At 40.4% G+C, this 26,401-nt stretch overlaps 1 protein-coding gene across 3 annotated transcripts in view; it reads left to right on the forward strand.

Moving 5' to 3' along the window:
- The window catches only part of MSANTD3 (Myb/SANT DNA binding domain containing 3), a 53,466-nt gene that overhangs the window by 4,465 nt on the left and 22,600 nt on the right, over positions 1-26,401 (forward strand). For all 3 annotated transcript variants that reach the window (XM_088476300.1, XM_088476303.1, XM_088476301.1), the window contains exon 2: positions 13,912-14,338. In XM_088476300.1, the coding sequence (XP_088332426.1) occupies positions 13,912-14,338 (427 nt within the window). The remainder of the gene's footprint in view (positions 1-13,911; positions 14,339-26,401) is intronic.

The following is a 26,401-nucleotide window of genomic DNA, read 5'->3' on the forward strand; positions in this document are numbered from 1 at the left end:
ATCTGAACATGGCATTTGCTGCTGTAACCTATGGGCTGCACTGCGCATAATTAGCCGGCGGAGGGTAACTTTGGAACTCTTGACACATTGGGTTCAGCCATGATATTGAACTTATTTAGTTTAGATGTCTTTAAGTGATTGCTGTATTTTTTTTGTAAATTGTTTTTATTGTAGTCTTAACATGTAAGCATGTTAATATAATGTTATAAATAGGGTTTTAATGGAAACAGTACATACCATGTTGTAAGGCAAAAATATTGGGAGAGTTAAAGTACATTAATGAAAGTTTCACTTACATTGGTAATCGTAAGCAATCACCCAAAAGCCAAATTTTTTTCTTTGAAAAAAAAAAAAATAAGAAGAAGAAAAATAGTATACACAGACCCACAATATTTAAATACAGTCAGGTGCATAAATATTAGGACATTGACAGAATTTTCATATTTTGGCCTCTATTCACCACCACAATGGCTTTGAAATGAAACAAACAAGATGTGCTTTAACTGCAGACTTTCAGATTTAATTTGAGGGTAATTACATCCAAATCAGGTGAACGGTGTAGGAATTACAACGGTTTCTATATGTGCCTCCCACTTTTTAAGGAGCCAAAAGTAATCTGACTATCAACTCAAAAGCTATTTCATGGACAGGTGTGGGCTATTCCCTCGTTATTTCATTATCAATTAAGCAGGTAAAAGGTCTGGAGTTGATTCTAGGTGTGACATTTGCATTTGGAATCAGTTGCTCTCGACTCTCAATATGAGATCCAAAGAGCTGTCACTATCAGTGAAGCAAGCCATCATTAGGCTGAAAAATCAAAACAAACCCATCAGAGAGATAGAATAAACATTAGGTGTAGCCAAATCAACTGTTTGGAACATTCTTAAAAAGAAAGAATGCACCAGAGAGCTCAGCAACACCAAAAGACCCGGAAGACCACGGAAAACAACTGTGGTGGATGACAGAAGAATTATTTCCCTGGTGAAGAAAAACCCCTTCACAACAGTTGGCCAAATCAAGAATAGTCTCCAGGAGGTAGGTGTATATGTGTCAAAGTCAACAATGAAGAGAAGACTTTACAAGAGTGAATATAGAGGGTTCACCACAAGATGTAAACCACTGGTGAGCCACAAAAACAGGAAGACCAGATTAGAGTTTGCCAAACAACATCTAAAAAAGCCATTACAGTTATGGAACAACATCCTATGGACAGATGAGACAAAGATCAACTTGTACCAGAGTGATGGGAAGAGAAGAGTATGGAGAAGGAAAGGAACTGCTCATGATCCCAAACATACCACTTCATCAATGAAGCATGGTGGTGGTAGTGTCATGGCGTGGGCATGTATGGCAGCCAATGGAACTGGTTCCCTTGTATTTATTGATGATGTGACTGCTGACAAAAGCAGAATGAATTCTCAAGTGTTTCGGGCAATATTATATGCTCATATGCAGTCAACTGCTTCAGAACTCATTGGACGGCGCTTCACAGTGCAGATGGACAATGACCCGAAGCATACTGCAAAAGCAACCAAAGAGTTTTTTAAGGCTAAAAAGTGGAATGTTATCTAATGGCCAAGGCAATCCCCTGACCTAAATCTGATTGAGCATGCATTTCACTTAATGAAGACAAAACTGAAGGGAAAATGGCCCAAGAACAAGCAGGAACTGAAGACATTTGAAGTAGAGGCCTGGCAGAGCATCACCAGGGATCAAACCCAGCGTCTGGTGATGTCTATGCGTTCCAGACTTCATGCTGTAATTGTCTGCAAAGGATTTGCAACAAAGTATTAAAAAGTGAAAGTTAGATTTAGGATTATTTAGTTTGTCCCATTACTTTTGGCCCTTTAAAAAGTGGGAGGCACATATAGAAACCTTTGTAATTCCTACACCGTTCACCTGAATTGGATATAATTACCCTCAAATTAAATCTGAAAGTCTGCAGTTAAAGCACATCTTGTTTGTTTCATTTCAAAGCCATTGTGGTGGTGAATAGAGGCCAAAATATGAAAATTCTGTCACTGTCCCAATATTTATGCACCTGACTGTATATTGGGCCTGATCCAGAGCCGCTCGCTCTGACTCAGAGCGTTTTTTTTTTCCCTCAAGGTCGCTCGCAAAGCTGTGGGTGACCACCCACAGCTTGTGCGAGCGGCCTGGTGTCCACCGAGATTATCGCGACCATCAGGCTTGCGACGAGACCCCGTGGTAAGGTCTCGGCTCCCGCAAGCCTGAGTGGACTTCCTGCTCTAATAGATGTCTAGTGATGTCAGTAGGGCCGCCCACAAACGCCAGGCGTTCCTAAGGGAATGCCTGCGTTTGTACAGCCACCCCCCCCCTGCCTACAAAACGGGCGAGCTATCACTCAACACTGACAGCCGCCCCGTCTTTTAGCGAGCCCCGGAGCGACTGAACTTCAGTCGCTCGCCGGGGCTCACGCATGCGCACGCGGCACATGCACAGACCAGAAACATGAATGAGGCCCTTTGTCTCTTGAAGATTTATGTTTAGGTGTCAAAGTTGATTGATAGTTGCTTGAAAGTTAGAGCAAATCGACTCACCGGAGTGACAGCGTAGAACGTCTCTTAAGCTGCTTTTGATCCAATAACTGGCATGTCGATAATTCACAGTGTGGCTCCAATAAAAAATATAGTGCAAGACACACTTTTGTTAATAACAGATGCACAAGTAGTATAGATCACCAGTCTTGTATAAAAGTATTTCTCTTGTGGATTGAATTTTTGGGAAAGAGCTACCTGAAGAAGGAGCTCAGTGAGTGATAGGGTGGAATTGGATCACAATACTGTATGGCAACTGGATGCTATTTGGGTGAGTATCCATCTTGGCCAGATAAGAAGGTGGAATCGCTTGCTAGCAGTTGAGGGTAGCAAGCCATCAACAACTGATGTTCTTTCTTTGTCTCTTAGTAACAGAGGGCTTCCCCAACAAGGCCGAGAGACTCCAGTGTGGGTTGTAGGGCCGTAACTAGGGTGGTGTGACATGTGCCATTGCACCACAGGGGGCGCTGTTTGGGCCATTAAATTTTCTGTTTATAATCATTCTCACTTGTAGCTTTCTCTTAATTGATTCTGGCTTCTGACTGCCCCTATCTCCTCCCTGGCCGACTCCACCTCCATCTGGAAACCTCCCCAAGCACCTCCAATCACATCCTCCTTTATTTAAAACACACATTTCAAAATACTGTTATACCCAGGACTCAAACTCATCACCTCTGCATAATGGGTTTGGTATGAAATACCGTCAGTTGGGATGCCAGCTGTCAAAATACCAACAGCGGCTTCCCGAGGCTCAGGATCCTCACAGGGCCCGTAAGTATGCTAACCCTCCCCCCTTCTCCCACTAACCCTCTGTTACTGCATCCTAAACCCCCCCCCCTGCACCCTAACTTTCCCCGTTCCCCATGCATTTACCTAACCCTCCCCCGTGGTGCCTGAACGTAACCCTTCCCACTTAGTGCCTAACCCCCCCACCCCCAGTGGTGTATAAAACTAACCTCCCCCTCGTGCAGCCTAACCCCCCTCCCCAACGGCTAACACCTAACCTGGCCCGCTATACTTACATTCGGCTGTCGGTATTCCGGCGTCGGCATCTGAACTAGCATCAGCATTTCGGCGCAGGTGTATTGTCCCAGGTCGGGATTCCAGCGCTGGGCATTTCATCAGCCGGGATCCCGTTTTTTAGATGTGCATCTTATGTCCCTATTTGAAAAATTAAAGAGGGGGGGGGGGGGCGCACCAATGCTTTTTCTGGCCCAGGGCACCAAAAAGTCTAGTTACAGCTCTGGTGGGTTGAGCGGACTTGTGGGAAGGGACTCAACTGAGCATGAGACAGATCAAAAGTAAGTCACCCAGGCATTTGGTGTCTGTAGTTGCAGCCTCCCAGTTAATACTGGCATTGCGGTATCTGCTCATTTGTTTGAACGTCTCATTTTTGAGCTGCGCCAGACCCAAGAGCAATTTTTATGTTTTTCTCTTAAAAGTGGGTGATGCTTCACGTTCTTCTGCCTCTTAGTTCACCTTCCTTCACCAGCAGCAACAGAAGATTTTCAAAGTCACTTGATATTGCTAGGTGCTACTGCCTCCTGAGCTGATATTTCCTTGCTAATCAGATGACCTGATTGCTCATCAAATCCAGTCGTGGGGCTGGTCTCTATATCAAGAATGATGAAGAGAAAAATACACCTAGTAATATCAGACATTTCCTTTTTATCCAGATGTTCTTATTTTTCATCATATCTCTTATATGGCGCTGCATACAACTTGTGATGTGTGAAGTCTCATATGGATGTTCATGTGTGAATAGCACCCCAGGGTTGCATGTGACAAGTTCTTTATCCAGATGTTCTGATTCTTCATCATATGTGAACATCATCACAAGGTCATAAGTGATGGGTTTTTTATCTGCATGTTCCGATTCTTAATCATATCACTTTTTGGTGCATGTTTTTTTGTCATCAATGCCAGGAATTTTCTTCTCCAAATCTGACATTGGCAATTTTGCTTTCTCGCTACTTTTGGTACTCTGATAATAATTCCGACAAATTGGGAAAAAAAAAGTTTAACATTTTCTTAACTAAAATAAAATATATCTTCTCTGGAAGAGCTGGAACTGCATAGATTATTGAAAACAAAAGAACGGGACTTTATGTTCTGCTCCTATGCATTACCCAAAGACTGTCCGTAACTATATTTATATGTATGAGCAAGTTACACAAGACTCACTTTGATGAAATTTAAGAGAGAAAACACTGCATATTGGCGATTCTTATATGTGCAGCAAGCCAAGATAAATTCACTGACATGGAACAGAACCCACATGTCACAAATACACCTGTGTAAATATTCCCATAACTCAGTATAGCATTACCAATTCATAGAGGAAAGTAATACCAGGTTCACCAGAAGAGAGAAAAGTTATGGTACTGACTTATTTCCCATGCAAGTCAGACAGTGATAATTCTGTTATTATTTTATTCTTCTATTTCTTATTGATATTTTGCAGAGATTATACTTACAAATTATCACTCCAAGTTAATTTGCAAATTGATTTAGATTTTAAAAATAGTAAACATTTTAATGTGCACATTATTTCAATTAAATGTAAGTATGACTGTACAAGAATTTTGTTTGGTAATGTAAAACCTAATGTCTTACTACTCTGTGAATTCCATATTTTGTTGTTTCATTGTTCTCCTAAAAAGGTATTAACCAAGTTACTGACTTGTGGTGAATAGATAAATGTGCCTGCTAGTAGAAATCTGGTGCAGTACATGCTTTCACCTTTTTCTACTTAATTGTAGATGGCAACTTTGTTGGACAAATGTAATTGCTTTTTTATTTGCACATTGCATTTTATTTTGCTAGTCTGATGTCAGTCTTGCAGCCGACACTTTATTCAGATTTCTCAACTCCTCAGGAGGGTGCAAGAAGAAATACCGGTAATTTAGTAAACGCTGAATTAAATAGCTCCGGGACCAACTTCCCGGCGCTATTCAACTCCCGCTGTATTGAATAGCCCCATAGTGGTTGTCAAGATGACGATCCTCCCCATGCTGCTTTATCTTTGGCAGATCCTTCCAATATCTATCCTGTTCAAAAGTCTTAGGTACCTTCAAAGAGCCCTTATGGACTTAATTTAGGCTGGTAAGAAACTGAGGATCAGAAAGGGTTCTTCAGAAAGCTTACTCTGAAGAAGGGCTAGAGATTTCTGACCTGTCTAAATATTACTATGCCACAAATTCAGCCCAATGCATTTTGCAGCACTCTTCACCTCAACATAGACTATGGACCACTATCGACGCCCTCAAGTTATATTCTCTGTATAGTCTACTGTGGATGCTCTCGCATCACCGACCCACAGTTCCCTACGATAAGATTTAAGATATCTATTTGGGATTCCTGCTCCCACATAAACAACCTTTGCTCTCCACGCCCTCTATTGGTACCATTGTGTAGCAACCCTAATTTCCCCCCAGAATTGCACAATAAGACTCTTCATAACTGTATGAAATTTAATTTTTCCATTAGACATTGCACCGGTGCACTTGTATCCAAAGCTTGCTCTCATTTCTCTCTTGTGCGAGGAGTCTTATTTTTCAGTATTTGCAGCTTCATAATTTCTAGAACTTGTTTTGAAACCATAATTTGCCCCAACAGAGCTCCCTGCTGGAATCATTGTACAGACACACCCGTGATTCAAAAGGCCTGATCTCTACAATATAAGGGGGGCGTTCAATTCTCTGCGTGGGGATGTAGCTCCAGGGTTAAGTACCTTGAGCAACTCAATTGACTGCATCGCGTGTGGCACTTAAGTCGGTATACATAGTTTAATGCAACTAATGCCCAGGGATTAGTTGCAGTAGACTGCATTTTCCGTCTTAAATGCTGGAGCGATACTGTTACCGTAAGCTGTAGCCTACGACTAACACCAAAGCACTAGTTAGCGTGGATTTCTGCTCCCACCGCAGTAGGGTGCGAGCTGAAATCCGCTAGTCGCGGGATTACAGTGCTTGCAATTGAAAAGCTTTGGGCACTTAACTCGGGTGCTACATCCTCACACAGAGAGTTGAATTCCCCCATAGATTGTCGCTCTCTCATTGCCAACCTCTTAAGGAATCTAATGAACTAGCGTGGGAGAGACTCTGGAACCTGACTTTATTTCAAATACCTGGTTCCCCTCTGTATTCTCTGCTTTCCATATCCATACCATATGTCCCCCACAAAAATTTATACTGAATGCATCTAAAGGGGGAATCCAATTATCTGCAGGGTTTGCCATGCAGGGAAAAGCTCTGAGTTTCATGCCTGTAGCTATTCAATAAAATTGCCCTTTTCTGGCATGGTAAACCCTGGTTTAATGCGTGCTAACCCACTGATTCTGCATTAAATGTGGAATCAATGGGTTCCCCGTCCGTTAAACTCCATCAGGATGTTTTTTATCACTGACTTATCCTCGCAGCCCCCGTAGCTGCGAGGAAAAGTCCACTGCTGGATCTTCACGCGGGGTAAACTCCGCTAATTGAATCAGCCAGCACAGGTAATTAAATGTCAGAGAGCTACTCATTGGAAGTTGTTAGATTATCTCAGTTATTTAGTCTCTGTAATATCATATGGAGTGTATTTCGTATGGAGCGCATCACAGCGAGTTTACATGACTCTCCAGAGAACCTTGTGCAAGTGTGGACACCATATGGAATTTAGAGGTTGAATCCCCTTACACACTATCTGATTGCTCCTCATAGTTGGCTCCTTCCCTACTTTCATTGAAAAAACAGCAACATCACCTTTCCCCTGTAAAAGTGATAAACCGCTTTTCAAAACCCAAAATATACTGTATGGATAGTTTGCATGACATTCCCTTTTTACTAAACCATAATAGTTTCTGTGTTAAACTAATTCTCCAGTATGCTTACCTTTCCATCTCCGTACATCTAAACAACAGAAGGTTACAGTTGGAAAGTACTATTATACCAGTGATCTGCCATGTTATTTTACTTCTCAAACACACCTTATACATTGTCTATTGGAACAAAAGTAGTCACCATACCTTTGCATCTGCATGGAGTCCAGTGAATCTATGCATGGACGATTTGTTAATATAAAAAATTATACACCACAGGGACATAACCTTATATTTCATAATAAAACTGGCCTTTACCATAAACAGTCATAATAGCTCAGTCAGCAGAGCAACAGCCTCTATGAGGCAATATCCCTAAGGGATCAATCAAATTAGCCACGAAGGGTGCAAGTTGCTGTTGCCACAGCGTTAACTCCAGCAACGGCACCTCATTTCACACCCCTCGGAGCCCTCTCCCAGCCTGAGCGAGTCTGGGCTGCCGTAAAGTGCAGCTGTTGCCGTGATGACTCGCACCCACAAGTACATTGTAGCTAATTGGATTGACTCCATAGTTTGAATCCTGATAAAGCACCCCTCCTCCAGTACATGCTTTGAGTACTGAGAATATGGGGAGTAAAACAGAGTTTGGCTCTGACTTTCTTGTAAAAACCCACAATTTCTCTCTATGAGTTAGCAGCTCTAACTCGGACAATGATAGCTATCTCTTCGACTTTCTGCCACAGAAGGAGGCTTACCGAATATACCCTCCAATTAGCTGGATGGGAATTTTACCTCACACTCTGATATACCCTCAACTTCAATGGATTGTGACTGCAAAGCAGGTATTGACACTAATTAGTACAGGAACTCACAAGTTCTCAAGTTTCTTACAAACCTGTCACTGCTAGTCAGGCATGATTTACCTGTCCTCCAATGTTATATGGGAGATTTCCAATTGGGATTCTCTGCCAATTACAAATGACAGGCCTGTGTTAAACCCTCCTTTGATTTTAGCGATAACATCAGATGTGTCTCCCAACACATACCATACGAGTAGAATGGTCAGAGGAAGAAAACAGCCTTCATATAAATACTTTAGAACCGAGAGCTGAGAAAATAACTTTTCAATCTCTTTAATCTCCTGAGACACACAATGCTCTAGTTCTTCTCTGGACAATATGGCAGCTATGTCCTACATAAATAGAATGAGGGAAAACTCCTAATGTTCCTTTTAAATGGAAACTTTGGACATTTGGCAGGAGATCATAGAAAGGAACATCATTCTAAAAGCAATAGACCTACCTGGATATATTAACTAACTAGCAGATTCCTTTTCCGTTTTTTGACTACCTTGACTTCCTCATTAGATATTATGTCTATTTCTAAGGCACTGGCTTCCCTCGTAGCTTTAGCATTTCTCATAGTCATGGTTTCTTAACCCCCAGAAGCGTACCAAATTATTCTCATGGGTCATACCAACACATCTCCTAGGTAGTATGAGATATACAGCTGTAATAGATAATAAAGAACCAAACCTTTACATTGTCTCATGTTTATCTACTTACCCTGCTCTCACCCCTCTTGTTAGAATATACAGCAATTCTACATTACCTGTAGAAAACCTTGCTATACAGCTAAACTCTTTACCCTTACATAATATATTGTTTGTTACATGATAGAGGCTGGTATTGATATTTCTCAGTTTATGTGGGTCAGGTATTTTGGGGGATGTATGAATGGGACAGGTGTTTTAAACATTGCAGGTGGCTGCACCAGTGTATTTTAAAAAAATTTTTTAACTGCCCTAAAATTACACAAAAATATACTTGGACCGATTTTAATGTACCCCTAATTTACCTGCAGCATTTATTTTGGCCAAAACTGGCTTTCTATTATTTTTTCACTGTTACAGAAATGCATATAACAGCTATTTCACACAATTTAAAAACCTCAACCCTTTGATTTTGGCCACTAATATACTTCATTACCATACCTTAGTTTACCTTTTTTGGGGTACAGGCACATTTCCCCATTTACAGCTGCACTTTTCTCCGTTAATGCCAAGGATTTTTTTCTGGAGAATGCTGCATCGCGTCCTTTGCAATAGGATCGTGTGAAAACCGGCAGACGTGATACAGATGAAAAGTGACACATTCAGGCAAACAGTGCGATTGCAAAAACGTAACATTTTTACGTCTAATTTGATACGGCCCTTCGTCTGTTGTCTTTTCTTACAATCACTTAGGCCCTTTTAGGGACTAGTAAAGAACTACATTTTCTTTGTTCCTTTACTTTCAAAACAAGCATTTATTTACAATATTGTTTTGTTAACTTTTACTGCCAAACAAAACGAATACAGTGTCACAGTGCGCTGAAGTACAAAGATAACTTACCGGATCTTGGCTTGCCAGTTATCATAAATCGTGGCTGGCTGCTTTCTCCTTGGCGGTCGCACCCCCTAGTGGTTGACAGTCACGGGTCGTTCTTGACATTGGCTATTCCTGTGACCTGATTCCATTTTATCCCAGTAACTGCGATTGGTGATTTCTGGTTATGACCTTGGCAATTCTGGGACCTGTTTGTCTGCTCCCTGGTACCGTGCTTGACCACCTGATTCTGGTCCGGTCTGCCGGCTTCTTCTCTGCACGCTCCAGCATCTAGTTAGGTTCAAGCTCCCGTATCAACCAGCCCTCTACTTGGAAACCCAGACAGGGAGCCACGATCTGCGTGCCGGGTGCAGCTAAGCCCAAACCTCCTTTTATTGGGCCCTGGTGAAAACCACCGGTTCTGGGATTTTGCAAGTTCCTTAGTATGGGTCAGCATCTGCAATATCCTACCTCCGGAATTTGTGACATACAGATGGAAAAGCCAATTCAAACACGGTCATATGTAATAGGGTGAGAGTTTAGAAAATATACTGGTAGGTTAATTGGGTCCCAACAACAATTAACCCTAGTGTGTGTGTGTGTGTGTGTGTGTGTGTGTGTGTATATATATGTATGTGTGTATGCGAGCATGTGGTAGGGAATATAGATTGTAAGCTCCACTGGGGCAGGGACTGATGTGAATGGACAAATATTCTCTGTAAAACGCTGCGGAATATGTGTGCGCTATATAAATAACTGGTAATAAATAAATGAAAAAAAAATGAGAGAGTTTATCAGTAAACTCTCACATTGGTTGAGTTTTATCTTCAAAATGGGAAAACATCTGGATTAGAGTTTAAATCATGAGAGTTTTTTTGGTCTAAAAACATGGGAGTTTGCATGTTCTTGGACTTTATTACATTTGCTGAGTTAAAAAAGTGTGAGCGTATACTGCTAAACTCTCACATTTTCTATACTCTCACCCTATTACATTTGGCCACAGACTTTATTCCACAGGTGTGTACATTTATTGTTGTTTCAACTACATTTATAAGGAAGTTGTTCTAACTTCCATTTCTTGTTGTGCTTCTAAATATGCAGAACAAGTATCACCTGAGTCAATAACTAGGTGTTCTAGTTATTAGGATTGCTTGAAAATCAGTCAATGAGCAGTAGCCCCACCCAACTGCAAGTGTGCATGTGACCTGTGCACAAACTAGCTTGCTGGGCAGGTTCAGCTTCACTGTTGAACTGGGTACCGACCCGACCCACGGTGCAACGAACAACATATCGTGCCATCCGCACACACCGCACGTTGTGGTGAACAACCAAACAACATGTCGTTCACCAGCTGCATCAAGTAGCATGGGATTGTTAATCAAATTGCCAGAGGAGCTGCATGCATGCTCAGATCTTTATGTACACAAGTACCGAAAGTTGTCCCCACCTAAAGAAGAAAGTTGTCCCCTCGCGGGCTCGGTGGCTCGCTACAAGGTTATATTCCCCCTCTATGTCCACTTGGATGGTAGGGAATGACACTGGACACTGGCTTATGATGTCAGGGTCCTCTCTGTGAAGGGGATTTAGAAATTACCATGATTGATATTAGTGAGTGTAGGACACTTGGGTTCTCTCTGCAATGAGTCCATAAAGTACACAAGTACCCAATCCTATTCCCTAGAAAAAGAAAGTTTGCAGATCTTAGATTCCTGCAAGCTACAGTTGTTTTCATGTCAGCACTTTTTTACTATTTCTGTTAATTTGGGGAGGGCAAGATATAATTTCAATTTGGTGCCCCTAAATTGCTGAATGTCTGTGTAAAGTAGGGCTTTAGGCCTGGGCATGAGTGCAGGGCGTGCTATAACTGCAGCTGCTCACCGCGAGAATGCGGCTGCCGCGCCAGCTCGGGGCTAGTGGTTCAAACAATTAGCTAACGGCCACCTTACATCGGAGCTAATTATCTCAAACAATTGAATCGCCCCCATAGAGTGGAGATGGGAGACAAATATACAATAAAGTGCATTTTGTTAATGACACACAATATCATCCCCTCATTAAATAATCCTTCCTCAAAGTTCCATTCAACAAAATGATCCAATTTATAATAATTAGCTCCCTCATCACCAGCATTAATGCTGGGTACACACTGTAGGATATATTGTTTGTATACCCTACACACAATATATTATTCAGTGCATCTGGCCGTGTGTACACACAATGTATCTGTGAATGACGTTGTTCACAGATATATCGCATTGGCCATGCAGCATGGCAGACGTGATATATCTTGCAGATATAATGTGCGTATCTGTCTGTGTGTATGGGCAACTGATTGACCAGTTATACTGGCCGCAGGAACTAACTACAATCACATCACAACTGGGCAGGCAAATCTTCTCCAGACATATTAAGCGGACGATTGGTAAGTATGGTCCGTATTCAATTAGCCAGGCAAAAACGTATCCCCGTATTCAATTCCAAAGACTTTTCGCCGGTGTGAAAAGTCTGCGCCTCGTAACCAGTGGAAAATATTCGCCTCTGAATGCAGGCGGAAAAAAGTGCAGAATTGGGGGTTTGGGGTGCAAAGTCGGGGGAACACCCCTGCAGCCTTGGGACAGCCCCCCAAAGGTAAACTGCGTCAAAAATGTTTAAAAAATACTTTAGATCACCCCAAAAAAGTACTTTCGTTTTGGGGGCGAAAAAGTCCAAAGTTGGGGGATAAACTTAAAAACTAGCGAAATAGACTCGAGGGGGTCCCCCCAAGTATGCCCCAGGTGGTTTTTTTTATTGCAGGTGCTCGCTGATGGTGAATTTTTTAAGTTTTTTAAAACCTCACTTTAGCGATTTTTAACCATGCTTGCACCCATTTTCATGTACCTCAAATTTGCTGGGGCTACTTATTTAAAAAAACAACTGCTAAATGCTATTCTTTACCACTTGTGCAAAGACGCTAATTAGCAGCTATTGAGAGCATTTAAGCACCCTAAATACCTTCAGCAGGTCTATTATCCCGCCCCACTCCCTGCGGCTGCCAATGTGTGTGTATGGGTGGTCTGCAGACATATCTGTCCATCGGCTAGGCAGCACAGCCAATGCGATATGTTGGCGAATGCCGACGTTCACCGACATATCGCGGGTACACATTAGTCGACGGACAGCAGATATATTGGCCGATCAATTGATCGGCCAATGTATCTGTCAGTGTGTACCCAGCTTTAAAACCCCTAAGCTGTTCTACCTGATTAACACTCCTTTACACAGTTCACACAAAATGTACCTGTGTGTGTGTGTGTGTATGGGTTTTTTTTTTTCATGTTCCAACAACTCCCTAGATCTCATAGCACCATTACTGTATGATCACTGGATCATACAGACAACAAGCAAGATATGCAATATGTACCACTTAATCTCCTGTATCAATCTCCTATGTAACTCTCTGTCTGTTAATGCCCAGTCTCATTTTTATTACTGTATTCCCAATTGTAAAGCGTAAAGTAATATGCTAGCGCTATATAAATAAGTGTTTATAAATAAGTACATTTTATAGTTTAACTGTATCTTAAAGAGTGATGTAGCAGATGGAGGAATTTACAGCTAAAATGCCCCTATAGTGAACAATGCAGTGTATAAAGTCATGTATTTTAATATTTGCAGTTTGGCAGTTAAATTACTACCTTGTGTTCCCTTTTTTTATTTTTTAATAACCCCCCTCTCCACTCAAGTATTTGAAAATGTACACACTAGAACCCCCAGTGTTTGCAGGATAGTTACTGTGGCAGCTCACAGATTACTTTGCTTTTCATGTCTGTTCTCAGGGTGTTTAAGAGAAGCTGACAGGACAAAGATGAACATTTACATCAGACTTCACCAAGGGCTCCAGCAGTGTCAGAGGGATTTCATTTGTGTTCTAATGGTTGGGATGGTGATTTAGAAATGTTACCCTTACTGCCTGCATTCCTTATGGTCCCGACGGGTCGACATATCGTATCTGTGGTATACAACAGAAAGATGTAATGAAGGACGGAACAATCCCCCTTACAACCTACTCTTGCTATTGTTGCTATTTTGCCGAGTAAACATACTTGTTGCAGTTGTGCTTACATCTATTGTTGTTTGAGTATGATTGCCAATATCCTGCATACTTCATATGTGTAAACTAACATTTTTTACTTTTCTTTGTTTTAAGATGTTTGCATTACCGTGGAAAATGCAAAACAACGAAGTGTTGAAACCAGCTAAGTACTTCTCTGAGCTGGAGAAGAATGTCCTGTTGGCCCTGGTGGAAAAGTACAAGTATGTGCTGGAGTGTAAGAAAAGTGACGCTCGAACTATTGCTCTAAAGCAGCGCACATGGCAAGCGCTAGCCCATGAGTACAATTCTCAACCTAGTGTATCCCTACGGGATTTCAAACAACTAAAAAAATGCTGGGAGAATATCAAGGCAAGGACCAGAAAGATAATGGCCCACGAAAGAAGGGAAAAAGTGATGCGTTGTGGGCTTGCTTCCAATAGCCTAAAAGAAAAGGTGGCAAGTATGATTCCAGAGCAGATCTACTATGTACAGACTCCATCTGAGGAGGACACTCCATACAATCATGACTCTTCCAATCCAGGTAATCAGTGGCAGACATGACCATAAAGGGCGCACAGGGGAATACAGTAATAGAGGTACATGAAGAGGTGTGGCCAGGCAGTGGATGGCTTGTGGCCAACTACAATCTCCAGATCTCCCTTCTTTTGTTTACATATAAATATGTCCTAATTCCTTATGGATACTGCCATGTCTGAGAAATGGTCAACTGATTTAGGTTGAGTCACTATATATTGAAGCAGTAGTGCTCAGTCTTGCCTTATCTGATATCCCTAGTGCTATTTTCTTGGGACAACACATGTTGGCTTCCAATAGAATAAAGTGCATGTTTGGCAATAAAATCAAAATAACAGATTATATGATTAGGATAAATATAAAATCCTGACCCACAGGCTGCTTTCTGTCTTAGAGCATTTGTTTCAATAATTTGAGAAAATAGTTTCATTGTCTTGAAGATACAAGCATGGTATGATAAGGTATGATTTCTGCCAGTTCTTAATGAATCGTCTTTGCAGATGTACTTCTAATACAAATGCCTATTTTAATTAAAAGTATTAAAGTCTACTATAAGCAAGTCATAGCAGACTTCATAGAGAAATTATGACTAAAGGGGAGATTTATCAAAGCTTGGAGCGAGATAAAGTGGAGATAAATAAAATACCAACCAATTAGCTTCTAACTGTCATTTTACAGGCTGTGCTAGAAAAATGACAGTCAGAAGCTGATTGGCCATGTCTAGGGCCAGTAATGCACAATTCTAGGCCAATATGTTTAATAAATCAGTACTATTTATTGTCACAATTTAATATTAGAGGACTATGTAAAGAAATATAAGATGCCTGACAGCTTTGTTGCAAGACAAGTAAAAATGAGAAAAATAAGGAGCACTGATAACCAACATTAATTTCAATTATTTTCAAAAACACAATGTAACAGATAAGACAAATATAAAAAAATGGATTAAAATATCACAAGTGGGCCTTATTTACGAAACTGTGGCTTTTGTAAACCAGCACTTCCCGGTTGGAGGTGAAGATTTAAAATGTCCCGGCGTGCTTTAAACTGACTGCGGGTGCTGTTTTAAGTGTTCACCTCCAACCCACCGGGAAGCATTAGCTTACAAAAGCCACTGCTTCGTAAATAAAAATCCCAGTATATCTATCTCCCACCAGTGGATGAAACATTCATATAGTCCAGTAATTGACTACCGACTGCTAATATATCGAGAATATAAAGCCTATGGACTTTATTTACGAAGCAGCGGCTTTTATAAGTTGCTGCTTCCCGTTGGGTTGCAAGTGAAAACTTAAAATGACACCCACCGTTAGTTTAAGGCACGCCGGGCTTTACACTGACTGCAGGTGCCGTGTTAAATTTTCACCAGGAAGCTGCTTCGTGTATAAAGCCCCATGTATCCAAACTGACCCAGTAAATGTTGCTACTATTGTTTTAGCCATGAGTGTTGGTGGATGTTGGAACCTTTGGATGTATAAAGTTGCTCATGGATGTACAGGTTAGGATACATTTGTACTTTTGTTAATTATGCAGGAGCTTACTATGGAGTATGGTAATCTAAATACCTAATATGAGTGTATTGACTACAAGTAACCTGTAACTATAATTGGAGAACATTTATTTGATGAATTACTATTATTCTATTATAACTAACAAACTACTAACAATTATTTGTAGTGATGGCTTCTGTACATATATACACTATATGTGATCTAGCATAGGGGTAGGCACCGCAGCTGCTGTGGAACCAAGCATACCAGCATATTCTGCTACACTTTTGCTGTTCGTGTATGCTAAAATAGTGACAGGGCATGCTATATATGCTGGGATGTGTAGTTTCACAGCAGCTGTAGTGCCATGCGTTGACTACCCTTGTTCTAGCAGTTTGTGACTACCCTTACTAAACTCATACACTATTCAAAATTAGGGCCTGATTCAGAGCCGGACACTCTGACCAGAGCGCTCGCTCTGAATCAGGGCCCTCCTACCTAAACTTGGAGCGGCCTCCTGGCCGCTCGCATAGCTGTGGGTGACCATCGCGACCATCGGGCTTGCGACGAGACCCTGCGGTAGGGTCTCGGTGACCGCAAGCCCTGAAGTGATTTTGGCTCTATAAACAAAAGGAAAAGAGAAAAGGACTCTTTGTGGGGGCACACTATAGGTACCGAGATAAGGCTAATATAGCCAGATAAAAATTAACTTTTAATGAAAATATGTTGAAAAGGAGCAATTATAACAAATTTGTGACCTACAACAAAAAACATGTAGTAAACTGGAGACTGTAGTCTCTCAGTATAAACATACAACTACACAACAAAAAACATATAATATGTTGGAGACTATCGTCTCTTGAACATTAATTAGTGGAGATATACTCCTCCTGGAATTGACAAAAAGCCAGGCGAGATAACTGAGAATTCAATAGAAATAAATGTAGTGCTGATTCAGCAATATGATACAACGCCAGTAAAACACAGACCAGGCATTTAGAAATGATAAATGTGGTACATCTGTTTCATATTCATTAATCGGTACTAATGCCTGCATGCACTTGATCAATTAGCAGAAAGACTGTATATTAGACAACCCAGTGCTGATGTCTAAATTACCAATAAAGTGATTGCCCAGAGAATCAAGAGGTAACTAATGTAACACATATCTAAAATATAATACAGTACCATCTGGTGACATAATGGCCATTTAACATATCGCCAGCATCACATTAGAAAACACATGTATGACACTTATTGGTCTAAGATATGTTCACACTGCTGCAGTAAAAATGTCAAAAAGGTAAACTGATAGGGTTTGTGGCCGTCTGCCCTGATGCGCCTGGCAGTGCAGGGGGTGTACGCCACTTACCTGATCAGTCTGCAGTCCAGTGATACAGTCTGTGCTAGTGTCAGTTGCACGAGTGCATGCCGCTTTGCCTGGGGAAGAAGCCGGCGTCACGTGTGCGCATCACGTGACCCGGAAGTAGGACGCGCGTTTCGCCGTCGTCAGGCTTGCTCACAAACTCCACCCTGATTTCTCAGTGCTTGATGCACCTTAATAATAGCTGAGATCAGCCAATCACATTGTCCCTACGCTGATTGACTGGTTTAAGAGCCAGTGCCTGTAAGTAATTTTGTGATCCAATAATATGGAGTCAAAATAAGACAGACACATGGATTGACCAATAAGAGGGCTCAAAAAAACGGCAATGCAGAAATTCAATAATTATAAGGTTTAATACCTAAACAATATACTGCTCCGGAAAATGCTGCTACTGAGAAGGGGTGATAGAAAAATAATTTTTATATATATATATATATATATATATATATATATAGATAGTGAAATTGTGCATAGCAAAGTTATAATTAGTAAGTTATATGTCAGTATTAAGTCCTAAATATTTAACCCTGTGGATGCCTTGTGTTAATACTAATGAGATGTCACAATGGGAAAATGAATGGGAAATGACTAAAACACTCACTAAACAAGTAGAGTATCATCAAACAAGTAGAGTATCATCATAGTACTAAGGAAAAATATATATATTGAGGAAGAAAGTGAGATAATAAGCAACCACCTGTCATAATGCTACAAATAGCAGCTGCTACACATCATTATATCATATAGTGAATGATGTGTGAGCGTACTCATAAGAACATACAGGGGTTGGAATCAAGAAGTACAGCATCTACTGTTGCATTATATCAGCTGAGGGGTACCTGTTGCTAAGCATTGCAGGCGCCTCTCCTGAAAGTCTGCAATGAGAGTACCTTGAAAAAGAAAGTATAAAATTGGTAGATAATTAGTAAATAAGAAAAGAGAATGCAGATGAAAATACATCAGTATAATAATGTCAGGGACCCAGGTATCCACTATTCATTTCCGATGGAATTGATGATTAGAGAGAGCTGGGAACCTGTATACCGGTATGAAGAAAGAAAGACCATATTGCTAACTTGGCAACTGTATTTGGCACTAAACTCTGTTACATCAGTATTGCAGAGTGAAAAATACCATATATACATGTCACCATGCTACATATTAGAATTAAAAGAAAAAAGGTGATGCTGGTGAAAAATAAAAGTTAAAAAGTGTGAATCAAACTAATGATTATGTGATTGGAAATAATTGTGCAAATATAAGGTCAGCCCACTGATTCTACGATGGGTCATATTAATTACTAAGTGAATATAACTATGATGGGTGATATTAGTGTGGGTGTCTAAGTGTATCAATCTTAAGTGTGGTGATAATGGGTGAAAAATATTAAATGGTTTATAGCTTAGTAATTCATTCCTAAATAAAGAAGAAATTCTTGTATAATTTTTTCTTGTTGGTGATAATTAAAAAAATATTAAACAGTTATTAAAACATCCGGTGGGTAAAAAAACACCAAAATTGATGTATTCATTCATACCGGCAGGAGCAACAGCTCCCAATCTGAATGTCCATTCACTTTCTTTTCTAAGCAGGACATTAGTAATGTCCCCTCCACGTATACCTAGTTTTATTTTTTCAAGTCCGCAGACTTTCAGATCATGATAGGATTTATTATGATGATAGTAGAAATGTCAAGCTACTGTGGTAATTTGCTTCATTCTCTGTAAATCTCTGGCTGCATTGCGTATTGTACCAATATGTTCTAATATTCGTTGTTTTAATGGCCGAGTAGTCATGCCCACATATTTTTTGTCACATGTACACATGATACAATATATGACTCCTTCAGTCTTACAATTTATATAATCATGAGTCTTGACATCCTTGTTGAACCTATCTTTAATCCTGTCAGTTTTCAGAATATGATTGCAAATTTTGCATGTACCACAGGGAAAAGTGCCCGATACAATCGATTTTTTAGGTGTAGATCTCAAAAAGTGACTGTGGACTAATTTATCTCTGAGATTTTTCGACCGTCTCCACCCATGGCAACTCTTTCTTCCAACACTTCTGCTAAATCCATATCAGCTAGTAGAATAGGCCAATATTTTTGAATTGCCCCTTGTAATTCCTTCCACTCTTTGCGGAAGTTGACAATGAATCTTTATTTTGCCAGTCTTATTCTTTTTCATTTTGTCATGAAAAATCAGATCCTGTCTTTTGGTATGTTGTATGCCCCTTTGGGCTTTCTTAATGGCTGTATTGCTATAGCCTCTATCACGTAGTCTTTGTGAAAGATCGAGGCTTTTTTTCTTTTAATTCTAATATGTAGCATGGTGACATGTATATATGGTATTTTTCACTCTGCAATACTGATGTAACAGAGTTTAGTGCCAAATACAGTTGCCAAGTTTGCAATATGGTCTTTCTTTCTTCATACCGGTATACAGGTTCCCAGCGCTCTCTAATCATCAATTCCATCGGAAATTAATAGTGGATACCTGGGTCCCTGACATTATTATACTGATGTATTTTCATCTCCATTCTCTTTTCTTATTTACTAATTATCTACCAATTTTATACTTTCTTTTTCAAGGTACTCTCATTGCAGACTTTCAGGAGAGGCGCCTGCAATGCTTAACAACAGGTACCCCTCAGCTGATACAATGCAACAGTAGATGCTGTACTTCTTGATTCCAACCCCTGTATGTTCTTATGAGTACGCTCACGCATCATTCACTATATGATATAATGATGTGTAGCAGCTGCTATTTGTAGCATTATGACAGGTGGTTGCTTATTATCTCACTTTCTTCCTCAATATATATATTTTTCCTTAGTACTATGATGATACTCTACTTGTTTGATGATACTCTACTTGTTTAGTGAGAATTTTGTCATTTCCCATTCATTTTCCCATTGTGACATCTCATTAGTATTAACACAAGGCATCCACAGGGTTGAATATTTAGGACTTAATACTGACATATAACTTACTAATTATAACTTTGCTATGCACAATTTGACTATATATATATATATATATATATAAATTATTTTTCTATCACCCCTTCTCAGTAGCAGCATTTTCCGGAGCAGTATATTGTTTAGGTATTAAACCTTATAATTATTGAATTTCTGCATTGCCGTTTTTTGAGCCCTCTTATTGGTCAATCCATGTGTCTGTCTTATTTTGACTCCATATTATTGGATCACAAAATTACTTACAGGCACTGGCTCTTAAACCAGTCAATCAGCGTAGGGACAATGTGATTGGCTGATCTCAGCTATTATTAAGGTGCATCAAGCACTGAGAAATCAGTGTGGAGTTTGTGAGCAAGCCTGACGACGGCGAAACGCGCGTCCTACTTCCGGGTCACGTGATGCGCACACGTGACGCCGGCTTCTTCCCCAGGCACAGCGGCATGCACTCGTGCAACTGACACTAGCACAGACTGTATCACTGGACTGCAGACTGATCAGGTAAGTGGCGTACACCCCCTGCACTGCCAGGCGCATCAGGGCAGACGGCCACAAACCCTATCAGTTTACCTTTTTGACATTTTTACTGCAGCAGTGTGAACATATCATAGACCAATAAGTGTCATACATGTGATTTCTAATGTGATGCTGGCGATATGTTAAATGGCCATTTTATGGCCATTAAATGGCCACCAGATGGTACTGTATTATATTTTAGATATGTGTTACATTAGTTACCTCTTGATTCTCTGGCCAATCACTTTATTGGTAATTTAGACATCAGCACTGGGTTGTCTAATATACAGTCTTTCTGCTAATTGATCAAGTGCATGCAGGCATTAGTACCGATTAATGAATATGAAACAGATGTACCACATTTATCATTTCTAAATGCCTGGTCTGTGTTTTACTGGCGTTGTATCATATTGCTGAATCAGCACTACATTTATTTCTATTGAATTCTCAGTTATCTCGCCTGGCTTTTTGTCAATTCCAGGAGGAGTATATCTCCACTAATTAATGTTCAAGAGACGATAGTCTCCAACATATTATATGTTTTTTGTTGTGTAGTTGTATGTTTATACTGAGAGACTACAGTCTCCAGTTTACTACATGTTTTTTGTTGTATGTCACAAATTTGTTATAATTGCTCCTTTTTAACATATTTTCATTAAAAGTTAATTTTTATCCGGCTATATTAGCCTTATCTCGGTACCTATAGTGTGCCCCCACAAAGAGTCCTTTTCTCTTTTCCTTTTGTTTATATATCATATACTGACTCTGGGGAGCACCAGGGACTAACCTATATTGATCTTTTAGACTGAGGTCTTATGATCATCTGTTAGGGAATATACATATTAAATGAGAATAAAAAATATATATTTGTTCCTTTAATAGGTCAATTTCGAGAATAAATATCATAGATTAAATTATTAGCCACTCCTTCCAGTGCGGTTTTCCTTTCCTTGTTCTAGTGATTTTGGCTCTATCAGAGCCAAAATCACTCCCACTGACATCACTAGTGATGTCAGTGGGGCTGGACCCAGACGGTAGGCGTTCCCATGGCGACGCCTCCGTCTGGCAGCCACGCCCCGACACGCCCACCAAAGGGGGCGTGCTGTCAATCAACATCGACAGCACGCCCCCTTTGGTGCGAGACCCGGAGCGACGGCTTCCCCGTCGCTAGCCGGGTTTCGCACATGCGCACGACGGAGCAGCTCTCCGTCATGCGCACTAGGGCACCATCGACCCGCTTGCGAGCTCTCAGCGCTCGCAAGCGGGTCTGAATCAGGCCCTTAGTCTGCTGCATAATTTCTGTGCATGAGACTGACACTCACTGACACAAATGATAATGTGGACTCTGGCGCAACCTTCTAAAACAACAGGACCTGATAGGGTAAGGTGGGATCTATGGTGAAATGGACAAGTTCACCCAAAATTCAAGTTCACTAAAAATGGAACAAAAAAAATGTCCTTCTTTAGTTTTCAAACAACACCAAAATCCAACTGATAAATCCCTCGTAGGTCACATGTAAAAAAAGGGAGAGAAAAATTGCAATATAGCGTGATACAATTTAATCACATAAAAAATCACATGTAAAAACATAAATCCTTCACCAACATATGGGAAGCGTACCAGAGATGGCTGTGTATAATGCACACCTATTCACATTTGAATAAATCCCAAAATTTCCCGGGAAGAACCTGGAATTGTGGCTCCTAGGTGTGTATCTCGCCAAGATGGAAGTCCTCTGGTGCTGGGTCCCTGTCACCAGCGCGTTTCAACTCCTTGTTGGAGTCTTTTTCAAGGTGTGTTTGGTTGGTGCTCAAACAGTCTTTAAATACCCCTCACATACCTCTGATAGGTGAACAGAGGAGGAGGAGCTAACTGATTACATAAGTTATAACATTAAAAACAACATATAATGTATTTTCCAAAGATTCAAATGTATCATCCATATAGGTTTATCAACAATAAATGGGTAATATATAATATAAAAAGTGTTTCCCTCCTGGAACGCATATTCCTAACAGCGGGACGTCACTTCCTGTTTACCCTTTTCCGGAAATCATGTCCTGAAAATTAACATCAGATACTTCTTAAAAATCATGCTGTATTAAATAACCGGTTGCTGCAATCCTCATAGCCGGAGATCGCGCTCACTCACCTCCTAACTTTACACGCAGATCTGAACAAAGTCAGGCAGAGTGTAGCACGCTTTCGATCTGGAGGCGTGGAACGCATAGTTACCCCGTGTCCGGAAGTCGCACTCGCGGACCTCTTCCTACGGCAAGGGGATACAACCAAGTCAGGCAGAGTGTGGCACGCTTCTGATCTAGAGGCGTGGAACGCATAAATACCATGTGTCCGGAAGTAGCATTCGCGGACCTCTTCCTATGACATGGGGATATACCGGAAACCTGATAGTGTATTCCACACTTCTAATAATGAGGCGTGGAACGCATCATTTCTCAATGTCCGGCTGTCATTCTCACGTATTTCCTCTTATGACATGGGGATAATAATGAACGCCTTAAGTACCCCTTATATTAAGATATGGAACGTATATACATGGGTGTACCAAAATTGACATAGCAATGGAAGGGTTAAACAAGTTACTGCACTTCCGATGTAAACAAATACATATAAATACAATAAAAATATAAAAGTAGAATAAAAATCGTTAAAAGACTAAGGACCTCATTCAGAGTCGGTCGTTGCGGCCGCACGGTCATAAGGGAAAAGGGACCGGATATGCAAATGATGCACTCGCAAGTTGCGTCCTTAAGATCGGATCGTTAGCTGGCCGACCAAGGGGAGGATGCGGCCATAAGACAAAAAATACGCCCCCTTCTCGTACGCATTACACGTCATCTCCGGCCATATAAGGATTAATCGAGACCATCGGTAACCATCGGAGCTGGTCGTAGAGCTTAAGGTTGACCATACCCTCTCTTAAGCACTACGATCAGGTCAGTGTACAAACCACCCATGTCACGTGTGCCATGACACTACTTTGTTAATTATGCACTCCACATAAAACGCCGTTCGCATAATTAGGCACGCCTGCGTTCGGATCTCCACTCCCCCGTTTTCAAGCACCTTCCCCTGTTACCACCCACAAACGCCTCATTCTGTCACTCAAACTACCGACCTGGCTGTGTTCAAGGAGAGAGAAATTTCTGATCGTAGCAGCTACTTTGCGCACGCGCATTGCGATCTTTACGCATGCGCAGTTTAGCGAACATCGGTGGCGTACGACCGTGCGACCGCAACGACCGACTCTGAATTAGGTCCTAAAACCTTTATAGAAACCATTTAAGTTCAAAATCAATATTCAAACCCTTAGGTGCTAAAGTGCCCAGTTCATAAATGGTTTTCATTTCTGATTGTGCCAATGACATATCTATATCTCTTTTCCTCCAATGTCCCTCAATTTGTTTAATACCTATAACTAATTTCAAATCTTTGATGGAACATTGGTGGAATTCTTTCAAAATGTTTAGAAAGTGAATGATTCTCATATCCCTTTTTTATATTTCTAATATGTTCGGTCCATCTCACTCTCAAAGGTCTAGATGTACGGCCTACATATTGAAGGCCGCAACTACACTCTAATAAATATAAACAGTTTTTATTATTGCACGTAATGAAATCCCGGATTGTATGTTCTGAATTCCTTGACTTGGCTATATATTTTTCTACTTTACTGGGTTGATTTTGGTGGTTTCTACACATGATGCATACTCCACATCTATGAAATCCTTTTGTCTTTATTCTTCCTTCTCTTTTCTTAGGTATAGCTCCATTCACTAACTTATTCTTTAAGTTCGGAGCTCGTCTGTAAATGAATTAGGGATTTTTTTTAATGACCGACTTAAGTATAGGGTCTTCTGCTAGGAGGTGCCAATGTTTTCTTATTATTTTCTCCACTTTTTTATGTTGTCCATTGAAGGTCGTAATAAAGGGAAGAATAATTTCTTTCTTTATCTTTTCTTTCTTAATTAAAAGATCATCCCTATTGACAATGGTCATTTCTTCTATTGTCGGATCAATATCTTCAGTTTTGTCCTTTAGCTATAATTTTTTGTTTAAAAACTCTCGCCTGTTCTTTAAATACTTGAACATCGGTACAGTTAAATCTAATGCGTCTAATTTGCCCTTTTGGAATATTATTTAACCATAGGGGATGGTGATTGCTGTCAATACTGATGTAGGAATTACTATCAGCGGGCTTACAATAATTTTTAGTGTGTAAATTGCCATCTTGTATGTATAAAATCAGATACATACAAGATTTGCATATGCAGGGGCAAATCGAGTTCCCATGGCTGTACCCCTGCGCTGTTGATAAAATTTCTCATTGTAACAGAAAAAAATATTCTCTAAAATGAATTTAATCCCTTCACAGATAAAATTGATTTTACACATTGGTATTTCACTTCTCATGAGAAAATATTTAACAGCCTCTATCCCATGTACATGGTCAATAATCATATATAGCGAGCTGACATCTGCTATGACCAATATATAACCACTATTGTTGATAAACCTATATGGATGATACATTTGAATCTTTGGAAAATACATTATATGTTGTTTTTAATGTTATAACTTATGTAATAAGTTAGCTCCTCCTCATCTGTTCACCTTTCAGAGGTATGTGAGGGGTATTTAAAGACTGTTTGAACACCAACCAAACACACCTTGATAAAGGCTCCAACAAGGAGTTGAAACGCGTTGGTGACAGGGACCCAGCACCAGAGGACTTCCATCTTGGCGAGATACACACCTAGGAGCCACAATTCCAGGTTCTTCCCGGGAAATTTTGGGATTGATTTATTCAAATGTGAATAGGTGTGCATTATACACCGCCATCTCTGGTACGCTTCCCATATGTTGGTGAAGGATTTATGTTTTTCCATGTGATTTATTGTATTACGCTATATTGCAATTTTTCTCTCCCTTTTTTTACATGTGACCTACGAGGGATTTATCAGTTGGATTTTGGTGTTGTTTGAAAACTGAAGAAGGACATTTTTTTCCATTTTTAGTGAACTTGAATTTTGAGTGAACTTGTCCATTTCACCATAGATCCCACCTTAGCATATTTGGTCCTGTTATTTTAGAAGGTTGCGCCAGAGTCCACATTGTCATTTGTGTTTATTGTTGTAGAGGTGTTGTATGACCACCTCAGTGGATTGAAGTGCAGCATCCATTCATTGAGGCTCAGGTTCCAAACTGTTATTTTTATTTTTACACTCACTGACAGTCTGCTGCTGCTGCTCTGCGTGCGGGATTGCAAACCCTTACTGCACATGCGCAGAACGAGTCTTACGTTGGCGTAGAGCGGTTACAATCGGAGATGTGCGATAACCATCTGGTTAGCCTACATCTCTGAATTAGCCCCAATATACAGTATAAAAATAGCACCAGCAAGTAGGTGACACAAAGAACGTTTTATTTACATTGCAATAAATGCACAGTAAGTGTGGCCCTCTACAAATAGCATTCTCAAAGTGGAACTATATAAACAACCCCACACAAATTAATCCGTTTTAATACATGTGAAGTTGGTGTTCTATATACTGACTTACATCCGTACTGTTCTGCTGTGTGGATAATTAATTTACATTTGTGTGTATTATATATTATAAAAACCATCACGTTTTAAGCTGTGATAGCGTTCAGAGGTGGCGAGCTGTGATA

Source organism: Taudactylus pleione, unplaced genomic scaffold (assembly GCF_031769625.1).
Source record: "Taudactylus pleione unplaced genomic scaffold, aTauple2 ptg000186l, whole genome shotgun sequence".
Classification (NCBI taxonomy): domain Eukaryota; kingdom Metazoa; phylum Chordata; class Amphibia; order Anura; family Myobatrachidae; genus Taudactylus; species Taudactylus pleione.